Here is a 27,257-nt window from a genome sequence, read left to right as displayed (position 1 = left end):
AACTTATAGCCATTTATATAAAGTTTCCATAATAGTAAATAGTAGCGTGATCCTTTTCTGAATAAACTCTGTACTCGATATTGACATTCAATACTGTGTACAGAAATTAATTAAATTTTTGTAAAATAAAAATATCAAAAAAGCAAGATATTAAACATGGAGTCATACAAGAAATTGCACCTCCATGTTTCATTTCTATAATTCAAAGTATTTATCAAGTTTTCATTAAAAATTTTTGTAATATAGAGGAAAATTTACTGTATTCAAAATAGAATGAAAATTTATTATACTACAAGATTACTGTCTACCTATGAACGTAAGAACAAATTTATGGTAGAGTTTAACATTTTTTGGTCGGCCATTATACCGCAAATAACACGTGATGTTAGACGTAATATAGCGCGCGCTATTTGAAACATATAATTTGAACATCTCTGTAAATCGTTAGTACATTTACATCATTTGCACTATAATTAATATTAGTTTATTCATTCATTATATTATCCATTACCCATGATTTTAATTAACAGTTACACCAATAATAATTGATATTAACAACTAAACCTCTAAATAACAAATGCAGCAATAATTTGTCGTCCTAAGGTTCAGACATAACCGTTAATTAAAAGTGTATTAAAAAGACAAGAAATGAAAGTAAAGAGAGAAGACTGAGAATTAAATTAATTTAGTAAGGTTGAAATAACCACGAACATCCTAAAGTCTATATTTCTTGTCTGAGGCTGGAAATAAAGAATATATAACTACTATTATCACAGTTATATCACAGCAAATTGCGGGACGCTGAGCTATTATTTCACGCTTGTGTAGCCGCGAAATTGAAGTGAAATCTACAATTGGAACAAAGAGTGGAACAAATAAGAGCGGAACGCTGAGTTATTAGCTGAATGCGGATGTTTATGCAATTACACCCTATCAAAATATTTGCACGATATAGACAATTATTTTACTAAATCATTCTTTTATAATTTGTATTCATATTCAAGTTCAATATACTAGAATTACCAGGATGCAAATTCTACTTCTTTAAATAATATTTCAGTGTATCATCTTAATGACATCCGAACAAAATAATTACTGAAAGTAATTTGCTTTTGTCTATTTTTCAAAGTAAACATTTTGGAGTTGTTCTAAATGTTTTTCTGCAAAATTTAGAAGTTTCAGATTATACAATTTTTATTATATAACTTCAGAATTTTATGACCTAAGACCTGCCGTGTTCAATTCTAGTTTAAACCTCTCAAACTTCCCAGTTCATAAACCCCAGCCTATCAAACTAAACCACAACCAACAAGTCACAACTATAACGTCACTAAAATCCATTACAAATCGACCGTTCCAAGAAAACAAGAGAAGCAAATCCAGCACGCGAGACCGTTCGATTAACTCGAACAAACCACAATACAATTGAGACTCCGTTCGATTCCTGCAAAGCTAATTCATCGGCATCGAATAGTATCGGTTCGCATGTACCCTGTCAAACTGTTGATACTCGTAACCGGAGACGTGTACACGCAGCAACTTCACTTACCACACCCGATTACGTTGCTAGAGAAACTATTAAAGGCGGTTCGCTTCTGTCAGGACAGTTCCTCGAACACAATAAGAGTCCAATTGAATAAGCCCACGTCTCGTAGGTCGAGAGCATAGCCACGTATTCTGTTAGCCTGGACAGACTCCGAGGCAAAGGACTTCACCAGCAGCGCTGCTGGTAGTCCACCGACGGGGCTGACAATCACTGTGGTGGAACCAACACGCTTACAACCGGTTCGTGTTGGTGTGGGTTGTGGGTCTCTTACGCTTGCCTCAGTCACGCCGGGCGTCAGTGACTTCGCGTCCGCCGGTTCGATCGGTTCTCCGAGACCTCGTGCCTTTTCGTGAACAGTGTACCATTTGTGATCCAGGTCCAGACACTTCCTTTAATTTGAATGGAATTTGGATGAGGATCTGGCCTTCAGGATTTATACCAGATGGATGTCTCAGTATCAGCTGTCTGCTCGGATCCTTTCAGGAATCCACAATGTTGAGACAAAGTTTGGGGAGGTGATGATCGAAAGGTGGAACCGTGGTCGTTGATCTCACTGCGTGCTGTTGCTCGGTAACAGTTAGTGTCCAGTGAATCGATGATCGATCAATTCGAATTCGATGATTCCGATGGGAATTCGTTCTGAGTTCAAAGAGTTCTGAACCAGTCGCCGGTTTATTGTTAATCAGCAGATGTCGCTGGGCTAAAAATGCCTCCGAAAATAAACGCGAGATTCGTTCTTTCGTGGCTGAGATTAAACGACGTGTCGCTCTGGAAAGTTCTAAAGAAACGTTTCAAAGTCTTTCGCGTAACACCGAGTGGGATCTCTGTCGGTGTTTGACGATGCGAAACGGAAGCTGAAGAAATAGAGGAAAGTGTTGCAAAAGTGAACGAGGCGGAACAATGTCGTCGAACGGTGAATTTTCGACGATGTCCAGCGAGGAGGTGCCTTCGCTGCCCAAATCGCTGCCTAGCTCCAGGGAGGCGACGGCCGAGGGCAGTTCCGGCTCCGGTGGCAATTATATGCCCCTTCGAGAGTTTCTAGATCGATTCTCATTGCCGAGAGTCGTCAGACTCGAAGGGACCGGCGGCAGGCCGGTGTTGCTGTACAAACAGCAACAAAAATCGCTTCGAGTTACCGCGACCCTGCTGATACATCGCTATCGGCATGATGTCAAAGTGGGACCGGAAATAGTCATTCCAGAGGGCTATCCGGGTGAGTTCTATCACATACTTTCCTTCAACACTTATGAAGACAATTACTTCTTTAATTTTGATTAACTTTGTTATTGGTAATTTTCTTGTGTTATGAAGATGATATTGATATCTTGAAGATATCTTGTTAAAAAGGTATAAATATATTTTTTGTTGAAAAGTTATGTTATGGTTGAATTCTTTGGTCAAAATTGTAATTCTATTCTGTTCATTAGTATAGTATATGTACGTGGTGTACACAATTTCTGTATAACATCAAAATCTATAATATAGTGCAAAGTTATAGCCTACAGTTAGTAATAAATGTATATTTCATGTATCGTTACATGAAATCGCTACATCAAAAAATATCGATACATCATTCTACTTCCTCTAGAATATTACGAAACCCTTCCTGGCGAAACCGTCGAGTTTCCACTTGATTTCACGGAACCAGTTGAATGCAACACCTTATCCAGTTTCACCGACTTCCTATTTGTCATCGAACACTCGGCGCGGAAAATCGAGCAGGAAAACAACGTATCTGTCGAATTTTTGACTCGGGACGTATCGGTCGTAGAACCAGTTCGAAACGCTCGGAAAGAAACGGAAAGGAGATGGAAAGCGAAAAATGAACAACAGGGCCCACTCGTAATTGACAGTGAACCATAATCGCGGACAACCAGCGGTTAACTTTTAATGGGCTCGGTATCCGGTAGATATTTTCAGGAAAACGTAAATTATGCTCGGCTAAGCAAACGGGAACGGTTGTGATAACCAGCTTAGATCACTGAAACTGGTTATACGGCTCCGGGAGAACCGTCGACGACGTTTTCAGAAAGGATTTTAAACGGATCGGTATTATCGGAGCACGTCCTTTTGAATCGTAAACCACATTGTGGCAATAAGTTACGAAACTGGACCCGACGACCCCGACGCGACGATATCTTCGTGAAGCGTCCATGTTGCTTTTCTGACGTTCAACGCACAACTTACGAGACCATAAAACGGGATAATGGCAAACTATTAGAACGACCGAGATTAGAACGGAAAGTTCAAGATCCGGCCGGTTGTCCTTTAAGGATGTTCAGTGAAAATATCGCACCCGGTTCACGTAGAGCTCTAATACTGTAGTCACAGATATTAATATTTGGATTCCATGATGGAGCATGTGCTTTAGATTACATAGTTTTGTTCGTGTTTTCATTAAACTAAATTTTCAGCACCATCCACATATGCCACATATGACATAAGAACAAGGGTGCATCTTTTGATTTCATGTGTTAATCCCCTAGTGTACATCAGTATCTCACAATTAAGGATCCTATGTTCGTTCCTTTAACTAAGTTTGCAACTCCACATATGTCACATATGACAAGTACAAGAGTACATCTTTCAAATATATCTGCTAATCTGTTAGTGTATAATAACCTCATGAGGAACCCTTAGATGTTCCTTTTCTTTGACTAAGTTTACACGGTTCACATATGCCACATATGACATATGAACAACAGTACTCGATCTTCCGATTTCATCTTTCGTCCGTTAGTGTAATATTGTCGCAACACGAGGGACCCTCAGAAGTTCCTTTCCTTTGAGTCTGCAGCGCCGTCCACATATGCCACATATGACATAAGAGCTAGGATACGTAATCTTTCGATTTCATCTTTCATCCATTGTACATCAGTGTCTCAACATGAGGGACCCTCAGAAGTTCCTTTCCTTTGATTCAGTTTGTCTTCACACATGTGTTACTCACGTATGTAACATATGTCATAAGAACAAAAGTATCTTCCAATGTCGTCTTCCACTCCGTTAGAGTACAATAGTCTCAACAGTGAGGACCCTCATGAGCTTTCCTTTGAGTTTGCTTACCGTCCACATATGCTACATATGACATAAGAGCAAGGACACATAATCTTTCGATTTCATCTTTCATCGGTCAGAGTATATCAGTGTCTCAACATGAGGGACCCTCATAAGATCCTTCCCTTTAACTCAGCTTGTCTTTATACATGTGTCGTTCACATATGTCACATATGACATACATGTAAGAACAAGAGTATCTTCCAATTTCGTTTTTCACTCCGTTAGAGTATACAATAGTTTCAATAGTGACCCTCATGGGTTTGTTTCCTTTGAGTCTGCAGCGCCGTCCACATATGCCACATATGACATAAGAGCAAGGACACATAATCTTTCGATTTCATCTTCCATCCGTTAGAATATACAATGGTCTCCTCAGTAAGGACCCTCATAGTCCCTCTCCTTTGAGTCTGTTCGCCATCCACATATGCCACATATGACATAAGACTGTCTTGTCATATGAATTGTCGGTGTCCGTGTCTATTGCCATTTCTGAAGTAATAGTGGAATATGTAGAGATGCCTATCTTCTCTAACCCGAAAGAAAATTGGAGTACAGAGTCCGTACTTTGCAGCATGAATAGAAGGTTGCACCCAGGATCAGAGCAGTAGTCCTCGTCCTACTCGGTTCATCTAATGAAAACGTTGCGGACGTTGAGTGGGCATGTGGTGGTTAACATGTCTACCTCTTACTCAAGTTGCGACACGGCAGCGTTATTGAAGCAACGCCTAACGGATCAACCTGTTGATTTGATCGGCCAAGACGAAAGGAGGTCGCAACGTAGCTGACGTCAAGCGCAAAAAACCTGTTACGAATTTTGTTTTTATGGATGTTATTGCGTGGAGATGGTTGATTCACCGGGGAAAAATGCCGTACCGATTGCGACATTTTTTCGAGTTTACTATATTCAATCGGCCTACGCATACTCGTTTTACGCGAACGAATGAATGAATCATTGTTTCGGGATATCGAAATGATGGAGAGTACGCGGCGGGCCTTCACTGACCTTTCCGTCTCGGATTGACGTTGATCTACGACGCAAAACGTACTTGGTAAGAGATGATTAAAATCATTCGAAAGATTGATTTTCGTCTGGCGTGAAGTTTGTACTTACGGCGCGGACGAAACAAAATGGAACTCGACCGTGATGTAATTATCATTCGTTGGTAACTCGAATTTGTAATCATTGATTCGGGGTTTGTTGCTACTTTTTGTTATCTGATTCTTAGGATTCATCTTACGATCACGGATTCTTAGTAGTACTTTAGGTTAACTTTAACGTACTACAAAATTTCAGATTACATTCGAAAATTTTTTGAAAAAAGATTTAGATAAAGTTTCAACTTCATATTTTTTCTCCAAGGAAGGATCATAAGTATAATTCCGCGGAATGGCAAGACAAATTGGCCCGCTCCAATTTATCGTAGCATAGTTTTACAACTAACTCGTAAATACCTAGGATTTGCGTGTCGGATGAGGCTTATATTGAACAGGCACTAACAATAAATTGACTAAGGAAGCATTATTTAACGCCTACGAATTCGCTATAAGTACAACACAATTCACGATGAGCCTCGTAAAGGTGATAAAAACCTGACCCATGCCCACGTGACAATCTCGGATCCATTTACTGTTCGCTTAGCACCTTTGTATACCTTTTAAGGGGGATTCTGGTCTATATGGGGAGAAAAAACGTATTTTTCACGCGTGTTTATGGGCCTGTATCATCAGATCGTTCGGATTCTCTGCGGGTAGGCTGCTAAGTATTTAGCAGAACTGTTACGTAAATCAGAGATTTCCGGGGATTTAGTGCTTATTATTAGTACGTGTATTATTATTATTATGTGTGTTTGTGAGATTGTAAGAGTGGGTGCCATGTTTTATTTTATTATTTGTTTGAGTGGTTTGCTGTTTTATTATTTTAGGAATTTGCTTTTTTACTCTTGAAGTGGATTTTGCTATTCTAGTTGTCCGCCATTTTACTTTTCTAGTCCGCCATCTTAGCACCCTAGTAGTCCGCCATTTTGCTATTCCGCTATTCACCATCAAACTTATTTAATCATCGATAATTTTATTCCCAAACAATTAATATTGGATTGATTATAATAATTTTCAATTACAAATAAGCAATTTTAATTCTAAATTCTAGTTAACGAATAAATTAATTTTAATTCTAAGTTTGAAGCTATTTAATCGTCGACCATAACCTTACTCCTGCATGACAGGTAAATCTGATTCAAATGACAAATCTCTTTGACACACAAAGAAAACAAGTTAATAAGTTTTTGTAACAAATGGAAGAAGTTTTCATTTCAATTATTTAACACAAAAAATATTAAACAAATGTCAAAATTATTTATGTATATGTCCAATATAACCATGCTTAATAAATGTTTGACCATTTCTAATCTACCTAACCTCAAATATGTATTAAACCGTAATAAGTCTATTAAATTAAATTAATTCTTAACAGAAAAATCTTGAAACACCTTAACAGATTCTTAACAGAAAAATCTTGAAACGCCTATACGATGAAAATTTTGTGTTTGACTGTACCCTCACACAATCTGCAGCAACAACGATCCTCATGTACCACCCATAGAGAGAAGTTAGTTGGTATTACCGCAAAAGAAAAAAGAACAGGAACTTTGTAAACCGGTGAAATTGATTTCCCCGTATTTCGTTCTAAACGATCATGGCCAGGCTGTTTTCTCCGTGAGATCACGAACGACAGGATAGAAAATCGCGTTTCCTTATACCCAGGTGGCTTCATTAGGTGAATCGATCCCGTGTCAGGCCAATCAGCCAGCAAGGACTCTTTGTGATTCGAGTGCAACAAGAAATTCTCAGGTGCCACGACGAACCGAGTGCACCACTCGATCCTGACTAACTGTTTCACCGGCCACTTTTCCTTCTGCGTCATCGTGGAATTTCAACCGGCACGATCGATTCCGTTCCGAGCGGACACTTTCGTCACTCGACTAATCCCATTTGTCCGACACACGTGCATGAAATACGCGATCGTTCCTTCTATCGATATCGTCGAATCGGATTACAGATAAACTATTCTGAGACCCGAAACTCATCGGAGATCGCGGTTCACTGTGGATGATGTTTGACGATTTTATGACTGTGGTTGTTTGTTACTCTTATAAGTTTCTTCAAAAATATAAAACCATAAGAAACAACAGCAAGCAAGTTGTATACAATTAATTTTACCCTTCTGCCAAACGAACGTTTTGATCTGCGAATAAGCCATAGGAAATATGTGAAATGCATTTAGGTACATCATGTTATATTATGGCGTTCATTTAACCGTTTAACGATAGCAGCAAAATGCCAACAAATAACATAAACTATCCACAGGAGATAAAAATAAAGCTAATGGCTGCTAATCGGGACTATAGTTACGAAGAAAAGTTTATTACTTTGCGTGTAGTGTCATAAAATGTGGCAGAGTGTAGTCACGATGAAACCTGAATTGTAGTTTTATGACTGTAATATGACGGGACTCGTAAAATAAATAATTAGGAGTCAATATACGCGTTATTTTGCGATACAGCGATTTTTCAGGGCGTTGCTTGTGAAACAGGGTGAACTTGTCAATTCTGAGAACAGAGATATTATAGTTTACTTATCGTAAATTATATGATATTATTTATTAGTGAATTATATTATTTGAGCACTTTTTAATATTACAATTTTTGAGTTTGTTGATTTTTTAAATATTGCATATGTTTAATGAGAAGTACTGTTTATTAACTGTTCATATAATTAATATACTTATGCACACGAAGTTCATATTGTTACATAATGTAATATATTTATGAATTATTTTAATAATTCTTCTTAAAATACATCTGTGTATGTCGAATCATATTTTTAAAAAAATTAAGTTTTCAAAATAGTAATCCACATCAACAGTGCATCATATTTCAATTATTCCATAAACCCGCCAAGGCCATAAACCACAATTTTCGGATTAAGCACCGACACACCCCATAAAGAACGCAGAGGTAAACGCAGAAAAACAGACCGCAAGAAATAATTTACAACAAGGTGCACTCCGTGTTTGCTATAAATCATCGTAATCAGCTTACGACAGGGTACAAAAAAGGCCCCAACATTTTTCCCCCGTGCAAATCTTGCTGTTTCGCCAACGACATGTTTGCAGGTATCTAGTAACCGCAGGAACGAAATGAAGACATTCGAGAACGAACAAAAAACATGCATCGCAATCGCAGACATGCGTATCACTACTGAAAGTGCATCTAACTCCGGAAACATAGAGATGCGTAGAGAAACTGCTTGTGAAATTGTAATGGAAAATGGCTGAGCGAACGGGAAATGAGTATACATTCTAATTTACGAGATTGAGCTGCTAAATCGAGGAGTTTATTTTGAAAGTGGGACAAGTTTTATTTTAAAATCAAAATGGAGGTGTATATCATATTTAAATTTCCATAGGGGTCTATTAAATATATTATTAAAAATTTATTTAGTTTACTGACTCAAAATAATTGGATTAACCTACAAGGTTTTGGACAGTCAGAGCTACTTAATTATTACTGCAGTGTTAAAATAAAGAACGTTAACATTTTAGGTTAGGATTTAACTTAATTTAAGGTTTAGATTAGATCTTCAATTGTATAAATCAAACTTGTTATAGAAAACTCGATATTTATGCAAATTTAGGTTTGACACATTTGAATTTCGCGCGTCATTATTCTGACTCAATTATTCGCAATAAATTATTTATAGATATACATTCGAAGATCGCATAAATGCAAAATATATGAAATTTCAATTTTCTTCGTTTTGAGACTGTAAAATTGAATAGTTAGCATCTGTAAAATAAATCGTAGTGTAAGAGGTTAAGTATACGCCGGTTCAGTATCCAAAATGGCGACTCTAGGTGGGTTTCACCTCCGAACTTTTAACCTGTTTTAAAATTTAAAAAGAAACACACATATACAAAGAAAATTTATAATATTCGTTCAGAAACGTAATAAAAATTTATATCAACAAAGTCAAACATTTCTTACTTATTATTATCGATAATATTAATTGAAAATGCGAGGTGGTGCAATTCTACAGTGCCCATAACCGCCATTAACCAAAACCTTGTCAGATCTTCTCTATACGCTACGAATTAACATTTGAGGAATATTTTCATACAATTTCCATGAACAATTTATAATCATGAACAATCATTAATCATCATAAATTCCCCAAATGTATCAAAAAGTGTCAATACGATCCTTCCCTATCGTCCACCATAAAATAAACCCACAATTTCGATAATAAACATGACGAGCTGCCCCGTTGGGATGTAAATTTCACGACACGAGGGCAGTCGATCATTTTCAGCCGACAAAAAATGTTTCACGGAGCCGAGCATTCTTCGTCGGGAAGATTTCAACAAGGTTCGCGTCGCGAACAGACGGAGGAAAAAAATGAGCAAGGAGCCGAAGGTCTCCTGATGAGAGGGACGAGGCCATCGACCCCGGCAAAAGAGCTGGAGGTTTACACGCCTAATAAATTACTGTAAACTGGAGCCACGGACTCGTAGCCGAGGGTTTGCACGAATAGTAGTTAAGTGAGCCGGTGATTTGTGCGATATCGTCCATCGTCCCTATCAGTCCCTGGAATCGGATGCACGCTTGAATCTTCCCTAGTAATTTTATCCCGGTTGAAGGTTCAAGTTCCCTCTACGTAGATTCCATTTCTCCGCACTACCGATTTGAACACCGACCCAACGCGAATAGTGGCCTTGTTCCATGTACAGTCAATGGCAAATGTGATCTCTCTAGGGGCAGGGGAGAAATTTTATGGTCGCTGATTTTTGGGGGGATTTTTGGGTCATTGGGATTTTGGGATTTGCTGGTGTTTGGGGTTCTTGGGATTTGGGGAGAGATGGGTGATTATGTTCGTGAGATGGGAAGTTGAATGTAAGTCGAAGAGAAATTTGGAGATTTGGGGATTTGGAGATGTGGGGATTTGGAGATGTGGGGATTTGGAGATGTGGGGATTTGGGAATTTGGGAATTTGGGAATTTAGGAATTTGGGGATGTAGGGATTTGGGAATTTGGGAATTTGGGAATTTGGAGATTTGGAGATTTGGAGATTTGGAGAATTGGAGATTTGGAGATTTGGAGATTTGGGGATTTGAGGATTTGGGAATTTGGGGATTTAGGAATGTGGGGAATTGAAGATTTGGGCATTTGGAAATTTGGGAATTTGGGGATTTGGGAATTTGGGGATTTGGGGATTTGGGGATTTGAGGAACTGGAGATTTGGGGAATTGGAGATTTGGAGATTTGGAGATTTGGGGATTCAGGAATGTGGGGAATTGGAGATTTGGGCATTTGGGAATTTGGAAATTTGGGGATTTGGGGATTTGGGGATTTGGGAATTTGGGGATTTGGGAATTTGGGGAACTGGAGATTTGGAAATTTGGGGATTTGGGGAATTGGAGATTTGGGTATTTGGAGATTTGGAGATTTGGAGATTTGGGTATTTGGGAGTTTGGGGAATTGGAGATTTGGTGATTTGGGGAATTGGAGATTTGGGGACTTGAGGAATTTGAAATTTTCAAATCTTCAAATCTCCAAATTCTCAAGCGTTGAATATTTGGAAATTTAAAGATTTGAAGACTTGGTGATTTTCGAGATTTAGGAAATTGATAACTTGTTCATTTAAAAATTAGTTAATTTGCCGAATTGATGATTTAGTAATTTGAAAATTTAGTAATATCATCATCTAGTAATATATTAATTTAAAAACTTGTATATTCGGACAAATATTTATCATATCATCTCACTTCTACTTATACCTCATAACTATTACAATAACGATTACAACAGAATCTTCCTACTAAAGATTGTTACCAAGTCTTTTTCAATTACTAACCCAAGTTACAGTGTAAAGGAAAGTCCTGTGACCACAAGTCACGCTAATTTAATCTGTCTACCACAAGCGCTACTGGCCTGTAAGCCCGACGCCATAGACTCTACGGTCTACTGCTTTGTTCGCTTGGATGCAAATCGTAATGCTTTTATCTATTACAATGGTTCTACAGTATAATTGAGAATCAACAAGGGTGAATAAGATAGTGGATTAGAACTGATTTTAGAATAGAAATTTGAATTTGAAAGGATGGAATGAATGGAGTTAAAGATAGGGTGAATGTACTGCGCGTGACTGATAAGATGGCGTGCGATGTGAAGTTCGTGTTACGTATACAGATGTCAACCCACGAGTTCGAGCGTTTAAAGTAAAAGAAGCTTCCTACTGCGAACACTTTCAGTTAAATTGCTGCAAATAATAATAATAAATATAACAACTGCTGAATTCACATTGTCTCACTCTCGAATAAATTTGTTTAGTTCTTCAATTTTTTTAGCTTCTCCATTTTTAAATTTTTAAATTTTGCAATTTTCCCATTTTCCCATTTTTCAATTATTCATTTATTCAATTCTACAAATTTCCACTTTCTTAATTTTTCAATTTCTCAATTCCTCAGTTCCTCATTTCCTCAATTCCTTAATTCCTTAATTCCTTAATTCCTTAATTCCTCAATTCCTCAGTTCCTCATTTCCTCAATTCTTCAATTCCTAATTTTTTCAATTCTTCAGTTCTTCAATTTTTCAATTTTTCAATTTTCCAATTTTCCGGCTTTCCAACTTTACCATTTTTCAATTATTCAATTATTCATTTATTCAATTCTACAAATTTTCACTTTCTCAATTTCTTAATTCCTCAGTTCCTCATTTCCTTAATTCCTCAATTTCTTAATTCCTCAATTCCTCAATTCCTCAATTCCTCAATTCCTCAATTTTTCAATTCTTCAGTTCTTCAATTCTTCAATTCTTCAATTTTTCCATCCAAGTTTTCAAAACCAAAAGCTAGCAACAATTTGTATTTTGCAACATTGTCTCAATTATTAGTATAGCTAGATTACTGTATCCAGATATAATACCAGTAAATTTCACTGACCACAAAACGATTATCGTTCTAGCCGGTAATCATGTGAGTTTGTCGAAATCGTTTCAAGGAAACTTCCTCAGACAAACTACATCTATTTTTTTTATGGAACATCGAAATGGAATCTATAGAAGGCAAAAATCTTTCAGTGGAACCGTCTTCGGCGATGATTGGACTCTGTCGGTTTTTAAATAACAGTCATTACATGATAACCAGTTACAGATGTAGTGGAACTGAAAAATTGGCGGAAGACCCATTCTGTCTGCAATAAGCTGCTTAATGTTCTTGGAACCGTAGGATCTGCAGGTTATTGTATTTCAGGTTTCGTTTTTTAAACGGAGTATTTTATTAATGATGTATTGTAGCTAATTTAGCAACATGTGGCAAGATACATAAATAATTATGATATTTATTCGATAAATTTTGCAACAAGCATTATAGCAAATTTTAACTGATGTAAGTAAATATTAATTATTTTTCTAGCAATTAAAAGTGAATGGCTATGTAGTTCTATAGGACTAGAAACTAATCACTATTTCACTGTTAAGTGGATTTTTGCAAGAACTTTTATTTAGTCCAACAATTATTATGTAGTTTTATAGAACTAGAAACTAATCACTATTTCACTGTTAAGTGGATTTTTGCAAGATCTTTTATTTAGTCCAACAATTATCTCATCAATATTAGTTGCATATATATTACATATGCATAGTGTTAGTATACAGGGTGTCTCATAATTAGTGTAGGTCCTGAAATGGGGGGTAGTTGACGTGATTATATGATATTTACCTAATTATTAGGGGTACCGAAAAGTATTCAAAATTTCTTCGATAACTATAAAGTTTTTCAATGAAAAATTGAAGGACTTTTTTAAAAAGGGAATCGAACAATTGCCTTTACGCTAACAAAAAGCGTTAGAAAATAATGGAAATTATTTTGTTGATTAGCATTTAAGATTTCTTTAATAAATAAATGTTTTTCGAAAGCAAACGAAATTTTGATTACTTTTCGGTACCCCTAATATATAGCATCTTCAAAAACTATCATATAATTCCTCTCCCAATAAAACTACTTACTTGCTAATTTTTCTTACAAGTTAAAAAATATATTTTTTAAAAACTAAAATACTGCGTCAACAATTAACATCATACATTATTTAAAAAATTGCTATTGTTTCAAATAAATTCTATCACTGTAAAACTTTTGCATTAACTGACCAAAAAATTAATTCAAACGTCCATTAATTTTTAATATTCAATCTAAAAAACGTTTTGTAACTCTTTAATAAACATTATGAAAATTGTCTCATTAATTATATTCCTTCTCTTGTTCATTTATCGCCTAATCATTAACACGAACTAATACCGTAATATCACGCGTTTCTTTTCTTATCGACGAAAAGATTCCTCATTTTCGAAGGTCTTTAATAGCTTGTTCACAACGCTGAGAATATTTCATGTTAACGAAGCACGCCAGCCGTGAAGTTACAAAATTTATAAACCGTTTCTGCACCCTGAAATCGTGTTTATCGTCAGATCAAAATAATTATCATCAACGATGTTTTACAATCGTTTGTGAAAATTGCGTGCGAACGCGTTATCGGGCTCTCGCGCAATTAGAAAGTCATTCGACAAGGAAATCGCTAATTTGTTTGCACAATGTAACTTCTGAGTATATTACCTTGTAGCTGCGGTAGATTCTATTTTTTTATTTTTTTAATTAAATAATTGAAAAATCGAGATGTTAATCTTGAAATAGGATGTTGGAAAAATGGTGTTGATTTATTGATAATTTATTAAGAGGATATTTTATGAGGAAAACTTGGGGTGTTAGGAATTTTGAAACGGATATTTGAACACTTTTTATTTTTAATTATATGAATTTTTGATTTTGTGATTTTTTAAATTTGTTTTTCAGTGTTTGAATTTTTGGATTTCTGAGTATTTAATAGTCACGTGATTAAATTTGTAGGTGGCGAATTTCAAATTTTATGTTTGTGAAATCTAGAAATTTTTGAGTTACAAACTTTCAAATTTGCGAATCTTTAAATTTCAAAGTTTAGTAATTCTTAAACTCTCAAATTTCGAAATTCCTAAATACCCAAATATCCAAATCCCTAAATTTACAAATTTGCAAATTTCTAAATTGTCAATCTAAGAATTTCTAAACTCTTCAAATTTCAAATTTTACCAATTTTCCAATTCTCATATTTCCAAATTCCAAAATCCCCAAATCTACAAATCCCTAAATTCACAAATTCCGAAATCTCTAAATCGTCAAACTAACAAATTCCCAACTTCCCAAATCTCCAAATTCCCAAATTCTCAAATTCTTTAAGTTCCAAAGCTCCAATTCCCCAAATTCCAAATCCCTAATTTCCCAAATCTCGAATTCTCCAAATCCCCAAAGTCCCAAAGTTCCAATTCCTCAAATCCGCAAATTCCCTAAGTCCCAAAGCTGTAATTCTGCAAATCCCGAATTCCCTAGGTCCCAAATGCCTAATTTCCCAAATCTCCAATTCTCCAAATCCCCAAATTACCAAATTCCCAAAGTCCCAAAGCTCCAATTCCTCAAAACCCAAATTCCTTAGGTGCCAAATCCCTAATTCCCCAAATCCCCAATTCTCCAAATTCTCAAATTCCCTAAGCCCCAAAGCTGTAATTCTCCAAATCCCAAATTCCCTAAGTCCTGAATCCCCAATTCCCCAATTTCTCAAATTCCCAAATCTCCAAACTCCCAAAATTTTCCCAAATTTCCCCAAATTTCCCCAAATTCCCCAATTCCTCCAATTTCCAAATTCCCCCAATCATCAAACTAACTTCCCAAATTTCCGTCCAATCAAATCCCAAAACAAACCTAACCTAACCTCAAATCACCAAGTCCCATACCCACCTTTTTTCCACATTTCTGAAATTACCCATCTCCCCCCGCGTCCGATGGTAGCATCACTCGAATAATTTCCAGCACACTTTTCGCGATAAACGCGTATCTAGAAGCCGAATGCCAGAAATTGCAGCAACACCGGGAACCAAGGCTGGATCACCGTGAAAGCATTCCGCCGCTAGAGGAGGCCGAGGACATTTAAAAGACCCACATCCCTACGAGAAGATAACATCTGGAGTTGCACGGGCCATTGTCCATTTCATTGAAAGGGGAGGCCTCCTTTCACGGGCCACAGAAAAATCTGAATCAGAATTAATTCCTGAAGAGCGTTACAATGTGACATGGGCCTTGTAGGCGCACCTGGATCACGCGAACATCTGGTACTTCCAGGGCTAACAACCTTAGGATCTAATAGGAGGGACCAATGCGACTTTGGGGGCCTCTATCGGCGATATATGGAAACTCTATCATCCTTGTCTCTCCTGCGTTACTCCTCAAAGACATCAACATATTTTTAATACTAAACTTACTGGCATATAATGTGTACTTAATTTGAAATTAACAATGAAGTTAAAAGATGAATAAGTAAACAATGATACATAAATTAGTACACACTTTTATTTTTCATCTTGATGAAAATCAATTCTGATTTCAAGAAATATACTTTAACAAAATGTGTTCCTTGTAACAAGAGACTTTTTCAAAATGTCTTTTTCAAAATTTTCGTATATTGACTTTAATCTTCACCCATCAAAATTTGATCAGGAACAAAAATATTTGTATAACATTTTGTGAGACAATTTAGTCCATGAATTTAGTTTATGAGACGATTTTTTGATCAGGAACAAAAATATTTGTATAACGTTTTATGAGACAATTTACCAAAAGACTTGATATGAAATTGAGATGTAAAGATTACTTTGGGGAAGATGCAAGAAAATGTGAAGTTGCTAGCCTTGTCTTTTCAAGAGGATCGGATTTAGGTTTGCTACCAGATGCGACCTCTATGCGACTGACAGTTTCTGAGTGAAAAGAGATTACCGCTTTATTCATCGACAGATGTCCTGAAAGCTAGACCTAGGCTCGTGCTGTGAATACCTTCGGAACGTGTTCCAGTTTAGCAACGCGCTGTTGAGCATAAAAATTCGAGTAGGAGATTTCGACTGAGTTTGGACCTTCACTTGCATTTTTTATTTTGAGAAAGTTACTGGGATATGTGAGATCTGTACGCTATTTTGTACAGGAGTAATCACGTGTTATTTGCAGACATATTGTTCAGATATATTGTATCCATATTGTATTGCAGACATTTTTGTTCATATGTGATGTAAATCTTCAACTTGCTTCCATGTTAATTTATTTTGTACTTGAAATTCAAGTATGAAATAAGTAATTTTTAATTAAAGCTAGAGAGGTGTTCATGTGGTGTATAAGAGACACAAGAAACTAATGGCAGAGAAATGACTTCAGAAAAATTCATTAAGCTTGTGAACAAAATTTTAGGTTATCTAAACATCAAAATTCAAGTGCTATATTAAGAGTATGTAAAAAAATATCACTCACACAAAAATAAAATTCAGTCATTGAATATTTGAATCTAAACTTAATTCACGTTGCTCATCGACGTAAACTAATACGTTCATACGTTCATAACTAATACAAGTTCATAAAACATGTGTTCAAACGTTCCGGAAGTGATCTCTCCAATTAACGAATGCGGAAAATAACCGAACAAAAAGCGAACTATTATCGTGTGCCTGGCTGACAATGACTTTGACGCAGTCGTTTCTCATACAGTGCACCATCTTCTGAATAATTAATCGAAAAACCATGTAATTACATCGGTAATGGGGCAATTTCGTGATGGCTAACCCTAATTAGTCGTCGAGGAAGTCGACTCATGGAAAGGAATTACTTGCTACCGGGTTCACGTGACTCTCTATTTTTTCCCGACGTTCAAACAGGCTTTTCAATGGACTTTTCCAGCGGATACAATCTCTTTCGGTTGCGATCTTTTTTCTTTCTTTGCGATAGGGAAATGCACTTATGTATACTTGCTGATTGTGGGAATTCTTATGGGTGTAGTGAAGGGAATCACATATGGTGAAATGTATGGATTGGTAGTGTTACTGCTGTTAGGTAGGATAGCTGGCTTAAGTAGGGTAGAAATAGAGGAAGATAGGTTAGGTTTGGTATATAGAAATATAGGAATCTAATGATGTTGATATTTGGGACTATGGACATATCCATACATGTATAGGATGCATATAGGAGCCTATGCATATACATATGTGGGAATGAAGTAACCTAGGAGTACATCTGACGATATACTAGAATACATATAGGTATATAGAAATCTAGGGTACAAGTGTCTAAAAATATAGGAATATAGTGATACAAATATCTGACACTGTAGGAGTTTATGCATATACATATGTGAGAGTGTAGTAACCTAGGGGTACATCTAGCTATGTATGGACTATAGGTACATAGGAATCTGGGGTACAAGTGCATAAAAATATAAGAATATAGTAATCTGGACTATCGTTCAGATATCTGGGACTATAGGAGTCTATGCATATACATATGTGGGAGTATAGAAACCTAAGGGTACATCTAGCTATGTATGCACTATAAGTGCATAGGAATCTGAAGTACAAGTGACCAAAAATATAAGAACCTAGTCCTCTGGACTATAATCCAGATACCTGAGACTATAGAAGTCCATAAATATAGAAATATGAAAATGTAGAAACCTAGAGGTACATAGGAATGTAGGGTACAAGTATCCAAAATATAGCAATCTGGATTATCATCCAGATACCTGGGACTAGTCTACAGAAACGTGGATTATGTAGAAACCTAGCAATATATCAATCCAGAAATATAGTGCCATAGTATAAATATCTAGGTATCGAGCTATTTAATCTGAAACTGGAAAAACTTGTAATCGTACATTACTAAATAACTCACACACAAGCGCAAGTAACAGCGCATATAATCTTCCAAGAATTCTATCTCGGCTTTATCATGAAATTCCTCTAGGGACTTTGCAAACGACTCAATATCTAACAGAAAGAGGCTCGGCTGTCCAAATGCATTCTCCATGTATCCGTATCAGAAATGCTGGCGAAGGAGAAGATTTAGGTCTCCCCGCTTCTAGGGCCGTCTGGAAGAATCATGGCATTCCGGGGCAAACGATCAGCTCTCACGCGGGCACGCACGCACGGTCCTTAAAGGCCGGATTCGAGGCGCAGCATGCGTGCATTCGCATCGGGGCGGCATTCTTAAATCAATTAGCGACGACCAAAAGAACCAGCCGACCTTCGATCAGACCACTCTCGACTACCGTGTGTCCCGGTTGCACGGCCTCCGCTTATATCGCCGCTCCGCGGGGCGCGCGTCTCCTATCGTCTCGAACTTTGGAACGCTTTTTGCCGGCGAACCGAAACATGCCGCCGTGTGGATTTCCTTCCTGCTAAATGGCTACATCCTTTGTCCTTCTTGGGAAGACCACCAACCGCGAACACGCTGGAACGCGAATCCCCCGATTTATTTCGAATGTCTAGCGCGTCTTTTTATTGCCAACATGTCGAACGGCGCTCGAAACTAGCCCCCTGTTAGGGACACGCTCGAAGGCCATTCGTTTTTCATCCCGGAGCGAGGGAATGTTGCTCGAATCGATGCGATTGAAACGTTCGCGATTACAATGCCGATGAATGAGATGTTGCTCCATTGAACGCGATTGCTCAAGAATTTGCCCTAGTCGCACTTTTACTTCGACACGATTTACGTTCCCTATTGTATAGAATTCTACTTGCTAATTTAGAGTTATATTTCAGGTTATTTTAGTACTTCTGAAACAATGGAGATATAATTTTAGATTTAGAACTTGTTTTATATTCATCATGTTAAAGCTGTTTGCTTTATGTCAACTTTCGTCATTTAGTGGCGACGTTATATTTATCGATCACTTACGGAGAACTGCGCGCTCAGTTAACATGAGTGGGTTCATATTGCATTGCTACGAATCAGATTTATTGGGCTCTCACTGAAGACATATCATCACAGTCACTTAAGACATGTATCTATAAATTTTCCACTAATATAGAACAAATGTGAATTTGTTTAAACAATGCATATGTGAGGTTACATGTATCAGTCTCCTACTAAAGACATATCATCACAATCAGTTAACAAGACATATATCTATAAATTTTCCACTGATATAGAACAAATCTGAATTTGTTTAAACAATGCATATACATATAAGGTTACATTTATCAGTCTTTTACTGAAGACATATCATCACAATCACTTAAGACATGTATCTATAAACTTTCCACTAATATAGAACAAAACTGAATTTGTTTAAACAATGCATATGTGAAGTTATATGTATCAGTCTCCTACTGAAGACATATCATCACAATCAGTTAACAAGACATGTACCTATAAATTTTCCACTAATATAGAACAAAACTGAATTTGTTTAAACAATGCATATGTGAGGTTACCTTTATCAGTCTCCTACTGAAGACATATCATCACAGTCACTTAATAAGACATGTATCTATATTTTTCAGTGATGTAAGTAAAAATTGAATTTGTCTAAACAATACACATGTGAAATTACATTTATCAGTCTCTTACTGAAAATCTAATCTACTGAGGTAAGAAAAAATTTAATTTTAAGCAAAATGAAGTTATTGATCTCTTAATGAGTCTCATTGATCAGTTAGCAAGATATAAAAATTATCAAGTGACGCAAGAGGAAGTTCGTTAATTTCCTCCACGAAACGTCCACTTTAATAAACCATATCGTATCGTACACTATATTGAAACAGTTAACGAGCGCGTGAATAATTCACACGCGTATAAAACGGTATAACATATTTTATTGATGTATAATTACAGGGAACATCCGCTATCATGTCAAACACGCAGCACAAAAAAAATGTGTGTCAAGTAAAGTCATAACGAACGACACGAAACTGTACATAGAATTTAGAGAGTCGTAATTCTGTTTTATACAACGATAACAGTCATGGTTACCGTAATTCCTGGTGCACCATCCTATTACTTCCTGAGAAGTTCGTAAATTAGCAGGGATCACGGAACGGCGTATTACGCGTTACTTACGATTCTGCAAAACTATTGGAAAAATAGGAAACGCCATCGAGCGTAAAATTGCCGTTTGCTAGTAAATCGTGCGTAAGATATAGAACGCCCACCATTGGGAATGTTATCGTCGCGAAAACGTAGCAGGGGGAGTCCGTTACGAATGACATAACGGCAACTACGATCTCGCCACGAGAAAACGAGGCAAAACACAAGTAATATTGCAAAGTGCAGTAATACCAGGAAGGACGACGATATTTCGTTTCTTCGTTGGGTCATTGCGGTCGATTCCTAGATAGACGAATCAAACGGGCATTGGCGTAACGGAGGAACGGAGTCTAGTCTCACCTGAGGTATTTTAGAGGAGTTAGGGAATTCAAGATATAAGATACTCTGTATGGCTTTAGAAATTTTCAATTTTTCAATTTTTCAATTTTTCAATTTTTCAATTTTTCAATTTTTCAATTTTTCAATTTTTCAATTTTTCAATTTTTCAATTTTTCAATTTTTCAATTCTTCCATTTTTCAATTTTTCAATTCTTCCAAATTTCCAAATTCCCAAAGCTCCAATTCACTAAATCTCAAATTCCCTAGGTCCAAAATCCCTAATTCTCTAATTCCCCAAATCCCCAATTCCCCAAATCTCCAAATCCCCAAATTTCCAAATTCCCAAATTCCCAAATTCCCAATTTCCCAATTTCCCAAATTCCCTAAGTCCCAAAGCTCCAATTCTCCAAATCCCAAATTCCCTAGGTCCTGAATCTCTAATTCCCCAAATCTCCAAATTCCCTAAGTCCCAAAGCTCCAATTCTCCAAATCCCAAATTCCCTAGGTCCCGAATCCCTAATTCCCCGAATCCCCAAATTCTCAATTCCTCAAATTCCCAAATCTCCAAAAATCTAAAATTTCCCCAAATTTCTAAATCTCAAATTTCCCCAAATTCCCTAAGTCGCAAATCCACAGTTTCCAAACTCCCCAAATCCCTAAATTTCCTCAAATCCCCGAATTCCTCCAAATTCCCTTATTCCTAAATCCCCAAATCCCTAAATCCCTAAATTCCCCAAATCCCCAAATTTCTCCCCACTATTCAACCACAAAATTAATAAAACCAGGAGAACTAGTGCACACAACAAAATTCCCCAGTTACGCCAATGCAGCCAAATCAAGAGCAGTTTGTGTTCGAACGACGAACGGTTCTACACGCGATTAAGAATCGCGCGAATAAAATCTGCTTCGTTTCTTGGAGAACGAAATAAAATGCGTTCGTTACGTAGTCCGTTTATTCTTGTGTACCGTTATCGCACCTCCGTTGACATTATTTCATACGGATGCATGTTATACGCGTGTTTGTTGCCGTTCAATGACTAACCATCTTTCAACGAATCACTAGGCATGACTTGTAAATCAGGCATCGTTACATTTATTCGCATACCGTAAAATGGAATTAGCTGATACCAAGCTTCAGATAAAAATAAGTACCTCGTTAATAACTGTTGTTTAATGGACGTTATGTGCCTTTATATTTTTCAAATAGTTTGACGTTGTTGAAATACGACGCTTGATATTATTTTAATTATCTGTACAGTTCTAATTAAGGAATTTTTAGAAATGTTTGTGGATATTGTTGTTCAGAGCTGTGCTATGCATCCATTTATAGTTGACAGGTTTTATATGAACAAAAATAAACAGATATTTTAATAGTTTGATTCGTTTAAGTAGTAAAAACGATTGCTTGTAAGCAAAGTCGTTCAAATTGCGCGCCAAGATGCGCACTTCGCGCCAAATGTAAATCATGTCACGAGAATTACTTACCCCTCGTTTATTTACAGTTTTCAAAGTACATATGCGCAAAAACAGATAGATATTTTAATCATTTCATTCATTTTAATAATAAAAATGATTTCTCGTTGACAAAGTCGTTCAAATTGCGCGCCAAGATACGCACTTCTCGCCAAATGTAAATGAAATCACAAGAATTACTTACCCCTCGCTTATTTAGTTTTTAAAATACTTATGAACAAAAACAGATAGATGTTTTAATCATTTCATTCATTTTAATAATAAAAATGATTTCTCGTTGACAAAGTCGTTCAAATTGCGCGCCAAGATGCGCACTTCTCGCCAAATGTAAATGAAATCACAAGAATTACTTACCCCTCGCTTATTTATAGTTTTTAAAATACTTATGAACAAAAGTAGATAGATATTTTAGTAGTTTGATTCATTTTAATATTAAAAATGATTTCTCATTGACGAAGTCGTTCAAATTGCGCGTTAAGATGCGCACCGCATTTTCGCGCCAAAAAATCAAGTCGAATTAATTGCTCCTCGTTTATCAAAATCGTGCGAGCACAGAATAAATACATAAAGCGCGACTATCTTCTAATTTTGATGAAATATATTAAATTAGATGAAATTTAACGAATATTGATGAATATTTAACATCGAATTAATAATAAAATCGCCTCTGTTGAAAGTAATAAAAGAAAAGTAATAAGCGAATTGTTTACTAGTACAAATCGAAAGAAAACGCAAGCTGTCACATTCCGAAGCAAGGAACGCAATTCTATCTGAAAGAATAGGTTCCATTGGGAATCGCGCGGCATTCGCTAATTGCACGCGGCGGCGGAATGCCGGCAGATATCAAACGGCCTTCTAGCAAGGCACCCTTAAATACTGTATCATAATTACTCAAATCGGCGATGTAACTCGTGGCTGTAATAACAACGCGAGATAATTTTATGTGCATAACGCGTATCGGTTTAGCGAACGATACGGGGCCACACACCGCATTCACCGTCGCGGTTAACTATAATTTAAAAGCGTCTCGTTATATTTCTTCTCACGTTTCTCGTTACCCATCACACACCGTAGCAGTGATCCTTGGGTACACGCGCTCTCCCATACAACCGCAGGAGGGTGTAGGCATAATTCAATGCCCACCATCCTCCTTTTCGACCGACCGATATAACGCGCGAATTACTTGCACGTAATATACGGCGAAACAAAGCCCGTTAACGTCACGAAACAGTAAGCTGCAACGTATTTTGTTTAGTGTCCCGTAACTTATACTGTCCACGCACGACTTTGTATGGAGCACCGGGTAATTGAGTACTCGCATGGAACGACTGCTAATACGGCCAGCCATTTTTATGCGCACCCAACCTGAACGTAAATCTGTTCGCCCAGAACGATAGCTGAAAATGCGACGCTTGATTTATGGCACTGGATCAACTGAGCGAATATGTACAGGGAACTGCTGCTGTAAACGCGAACGATTTTTTGGCGAGGTTTGGTTCGACTGGGACGTATTGGAGTGATCTGTTGTATGGGTTAGTTAGGGAGAATAGGAACGTTTAAAATGGACGAGCGCATTATCGGCGATATAGTGCGAGGCTGGAAAATCCAGAAACTGAGACGTCATAAATCTTAAAAACTCTCAAATTTAGAAGTCCTCGACTTTCTAAGTACACAAAATTTTTAATCGTTCAATTTTCGTAATTATAAAAATATAAAGATGTTCAGGTACTTACATGTTTTATCCAACTATGCTTGCAGTACGTGTCAACAATTTTTAAATACCGTACCCCATCAATTTCGTTTTGATTTTATTACACTTCCGTTTATCTTCTATCTACGTAAGTGTTTGATCAAATATTTACTCCGATAACATTTTCAACTATATTTAAAATTGCACGCTCGCAATTTACGCCGCATCACTGTACACGATCGCGACTACTCATTAGCATAATCGCCGTAAATCGTGGACGATGATTTTATCACGCGTGTAAATATGCTAATTTTCTGGATTTTACGCTTTTCTCTTAGACATCGTTCACTTCGACATTACGATTCGAGAAATATAAATGTAAAAATTTACTTTGTATCGCGTTTATGTTTATAAAGAAAGTTCCGTTTGTATGATTATAATAAACCGAGATAAAAGTATTCTGGTATAATGTGATTTATTTTTAGTGCGGCAAACAGTTTCTTTTGTTTTTATTTCGCGATATTCTGCTCGCTAATTTACAGCTACTTTGACTTGATAATTTAATGTGAAACATGCAGCACGATCAGATTCTGTTTTGTTGGGGCCAATTTAGCCCACCATTTTATTACTGACATTATACTGCTACGGGCTTATCCATTATTCATTATCGAGCTTAACATGATACATACATCACACTGAAAATTTTAATATTTAGGATTTTCTTGTTGCAAAAGAATTCTAGTATTCATAGAAAGAAAAATTGTCACGTTTAATCAAGTTTAATTCTATCCTCAAAGTTCCTTAATGTCCAGCTACTTTCCAACACTAAAATTTAACTTCAATTCTAACCTCAAAGCTCTTTAGTGTCCAGCCAAATTTCAGTACTAAAATTCAAGTTTAATTCTAACCTCAAAACTGCTTAATGTTCAGCAAATTTTCAACACTAAAATTTAACTTTATTTCAAACCTCAATGCTCCTTAATGTTCAGCTACTTTCCAACACTAAAATTTAACTTCAATTCTAACCTCAAAGCTCCTTAGTGTCCAGCCAAATTTCAGTACTAAAATTTAACTTCAATTCTCACCTTAAAGCTCCTTAATGTCCAGCCAAATTTCAGTACTAAAATTTAACTTCAATTCTAAGCTCAAAGCTCCTTAATGACCAGCCAAATTTCAGTAATAAAATTTAACTTCAATTTAACCTCAAAGCTCCTTAACGTACAGCTAATTTTCTAAAATTTCACTTCAATTCCAACCTCAAAGCTCCTTAATATCCAGCCAAATTTCAACTGAAATTCAAGTTTAATTCTTACCTCAAAGCTCCTTAATGTTCATCCAATTTTCAGCACTAAAATTTAACTTCGATTCTAACCTCAATGCTCCATAATGTCCTGCCAATTTTCAGTACTATAACTTAAGTTTAATTCTAACCTCAAAGCTCCTTAATGTCCAGCTAATTTACAACACTGAAATTTAACTTCAATTCTAACCTCAAAGCTCCTTAATGTCCAGCCAATTTTCAATACTATAACTTAAGTTTAATTCTAACTTCAAAGCTCCTTAATGTCCAGCTAATTTACAACACTGAAATTTAACTTCAATTCTAACCTCAAAGCTCCTTAATGTCCAGCCAATTTTCAATACTAAAACTCCAGTTTAATTCTAACCTCAAAGTTCCTTAATGTTCATCCAATCTTCAGCACTAAAATTTAACTTCGATTCTAACCTCAATGCTCCATAATGTCCTGCCAATTTTCAGTACTATAACTTAAGTTTAATTCTAACCTCAAAGCTCCTTAATGTCCAGCTAATTTACAACACTGAAATTTAACTTCAATTCTAACCTCAAAGCTCCTTAATGTCCAGCCAATTTTCAATACTAAAACTCCAGTTTAATTCTAACCTCAAAGTTTCTTAATGTTCATTAAATCTTCAGCACTAAAATTTAACTTCGATTCTAACCTCAAAGCTCTTTAATGTCCAGCCAATTTTCTACACTAAAATTTAACTTCAATTTAACCTCAAAGCTCCTTAACGTACAGCTAATTTTCTAAAATTTGACTTCAATTCCAACCTCAAAGCTCCATAATATCCAGCCAAATTTCAACTGAAATTCAAGTTTAATTCTAACCTCAAAGCTCCTTAATGTTCATCCAATTTTCAGCACTAAAATTTAACTTCGATTCTAACGTCAATGCTCCTTAATGTCCTGCCAATTTTCAGCACTAAAATTTAACTTCGATTCTAACCTCAAAGCTCTTTAACGTCCAGCCACTTTTCAATTTTAGTGTTGAAAATTAGCTGAACATCAAAGAGCTGAGAGGTTAGAATTAAATTTTAATGTTAGTGCTGAAAATTGGCAAAACATCAAGGAGCTTTTAGGTTAGAATTAAACTTCAATTTTAGTACATAAAATTAGCTGAACATTATGGAGCTGAGAGATTAAAATTAAACATCAATCTTAGTACTGAAAATTAGCTGAACATTACAGAGCTAAGGGATTAGAATTAAATATCAATTTTAGTACTGAAAATTAGCTGATCATTACAGAGCTTAGAGGTTAGAATTAAACATCAATTTTAGTACTGAAAATTAGCTGAACATTACAGAGCTAAGAGATTAGAATTAAACATTAATTTTAGTACTGAAAATTAGCTGAACATTATGGAGCTGAGAGATTAGAATTAAATATTAATTTTAGTACTGAAAATTAGCTGATCATTACAGAGCTTAGAGGTTAAAATTAAACATCAATTTTAGTACTGAAAATTAGCTGAACATTGTGGAGCTGAGAGATTAGAATTAAACATCAATTTTAGTACTGAAAATTAGCTGAACATTGTGGAGCTGAGAGATTAGAATTAAATATTAATTTTAGTACTGAAAATTAGCTGATCATTACAGAGCTTAGAGGTTAGAATTAAACATCAATTTTAGTACTGAAAATTAGCTGAACATTACAGAGCTAAGAGATTAGAATTAAATATCAATTTTAGTACTGAAAATTAGCTGAACATTGTGGAGCTGAGAGATTAGAATTAAACATTAATTTTAGTACTGAAAATTAGCTGAACATTACAGAGCTAAGGGGTTAGAATTAAATATCAATTTTAGTACTGAAAATTAGCTGAACATTGTGGAGCTGAGAGATTAGAATTAAACATTAATTTTAGT

The 27,257-nt window shown here is 36.2% G+C and overlaps 1 protein-coding gene across 2 annotated transcripts in view; it reads left to right on the top strand.

Moving 5' to 3' along the window:
• The first annotated feature begins 1,828 nt into the window (after window positions 1-1,828).
• The window catches only part of LOC100883062 (uncharacterized), a 34,618-nt gene continuing 9,189 nt past the window's right edge, over window positions 1,829-27,257 (top strand). Inside the window, exon 1 of one of the 2 annotated variants that reach the window (XM_076540388.1) lies at window positions 1,829-2,759. In XM_076540388.1, the coding sequence (XP_076396503.1) occupies window positions 2,447-2,759 (313 nt within the window). In that variant the 5' untranslated portion in view covers window positions 1,829-2,446. The remainder of the gene's footprint in view (window positions 2,760-27,257) is intronic. The other variant, XM_076540387.1, reaches the window with a different exon arrangement.

The sequence above is a fragment of the Megachile rotundata genome, chromosome 15, assembly GCF_050947335.1.
Source record: "Megachile rotundata isolate GNS110a chromosome 15, iyMegRotu1, whole genome shotgun sequence".
Classification (NCBI taxonomy): Eukaryota; Metazoa; Arthropoda; class Insecta; order Hymenoptera; family Megachilidae; genus Megachile; species Megachile rotundata.
Note: the sequence above shows the minus strand (reverse complement) of the source record. Positions and strands in the feature narration are given on the sequence as shown.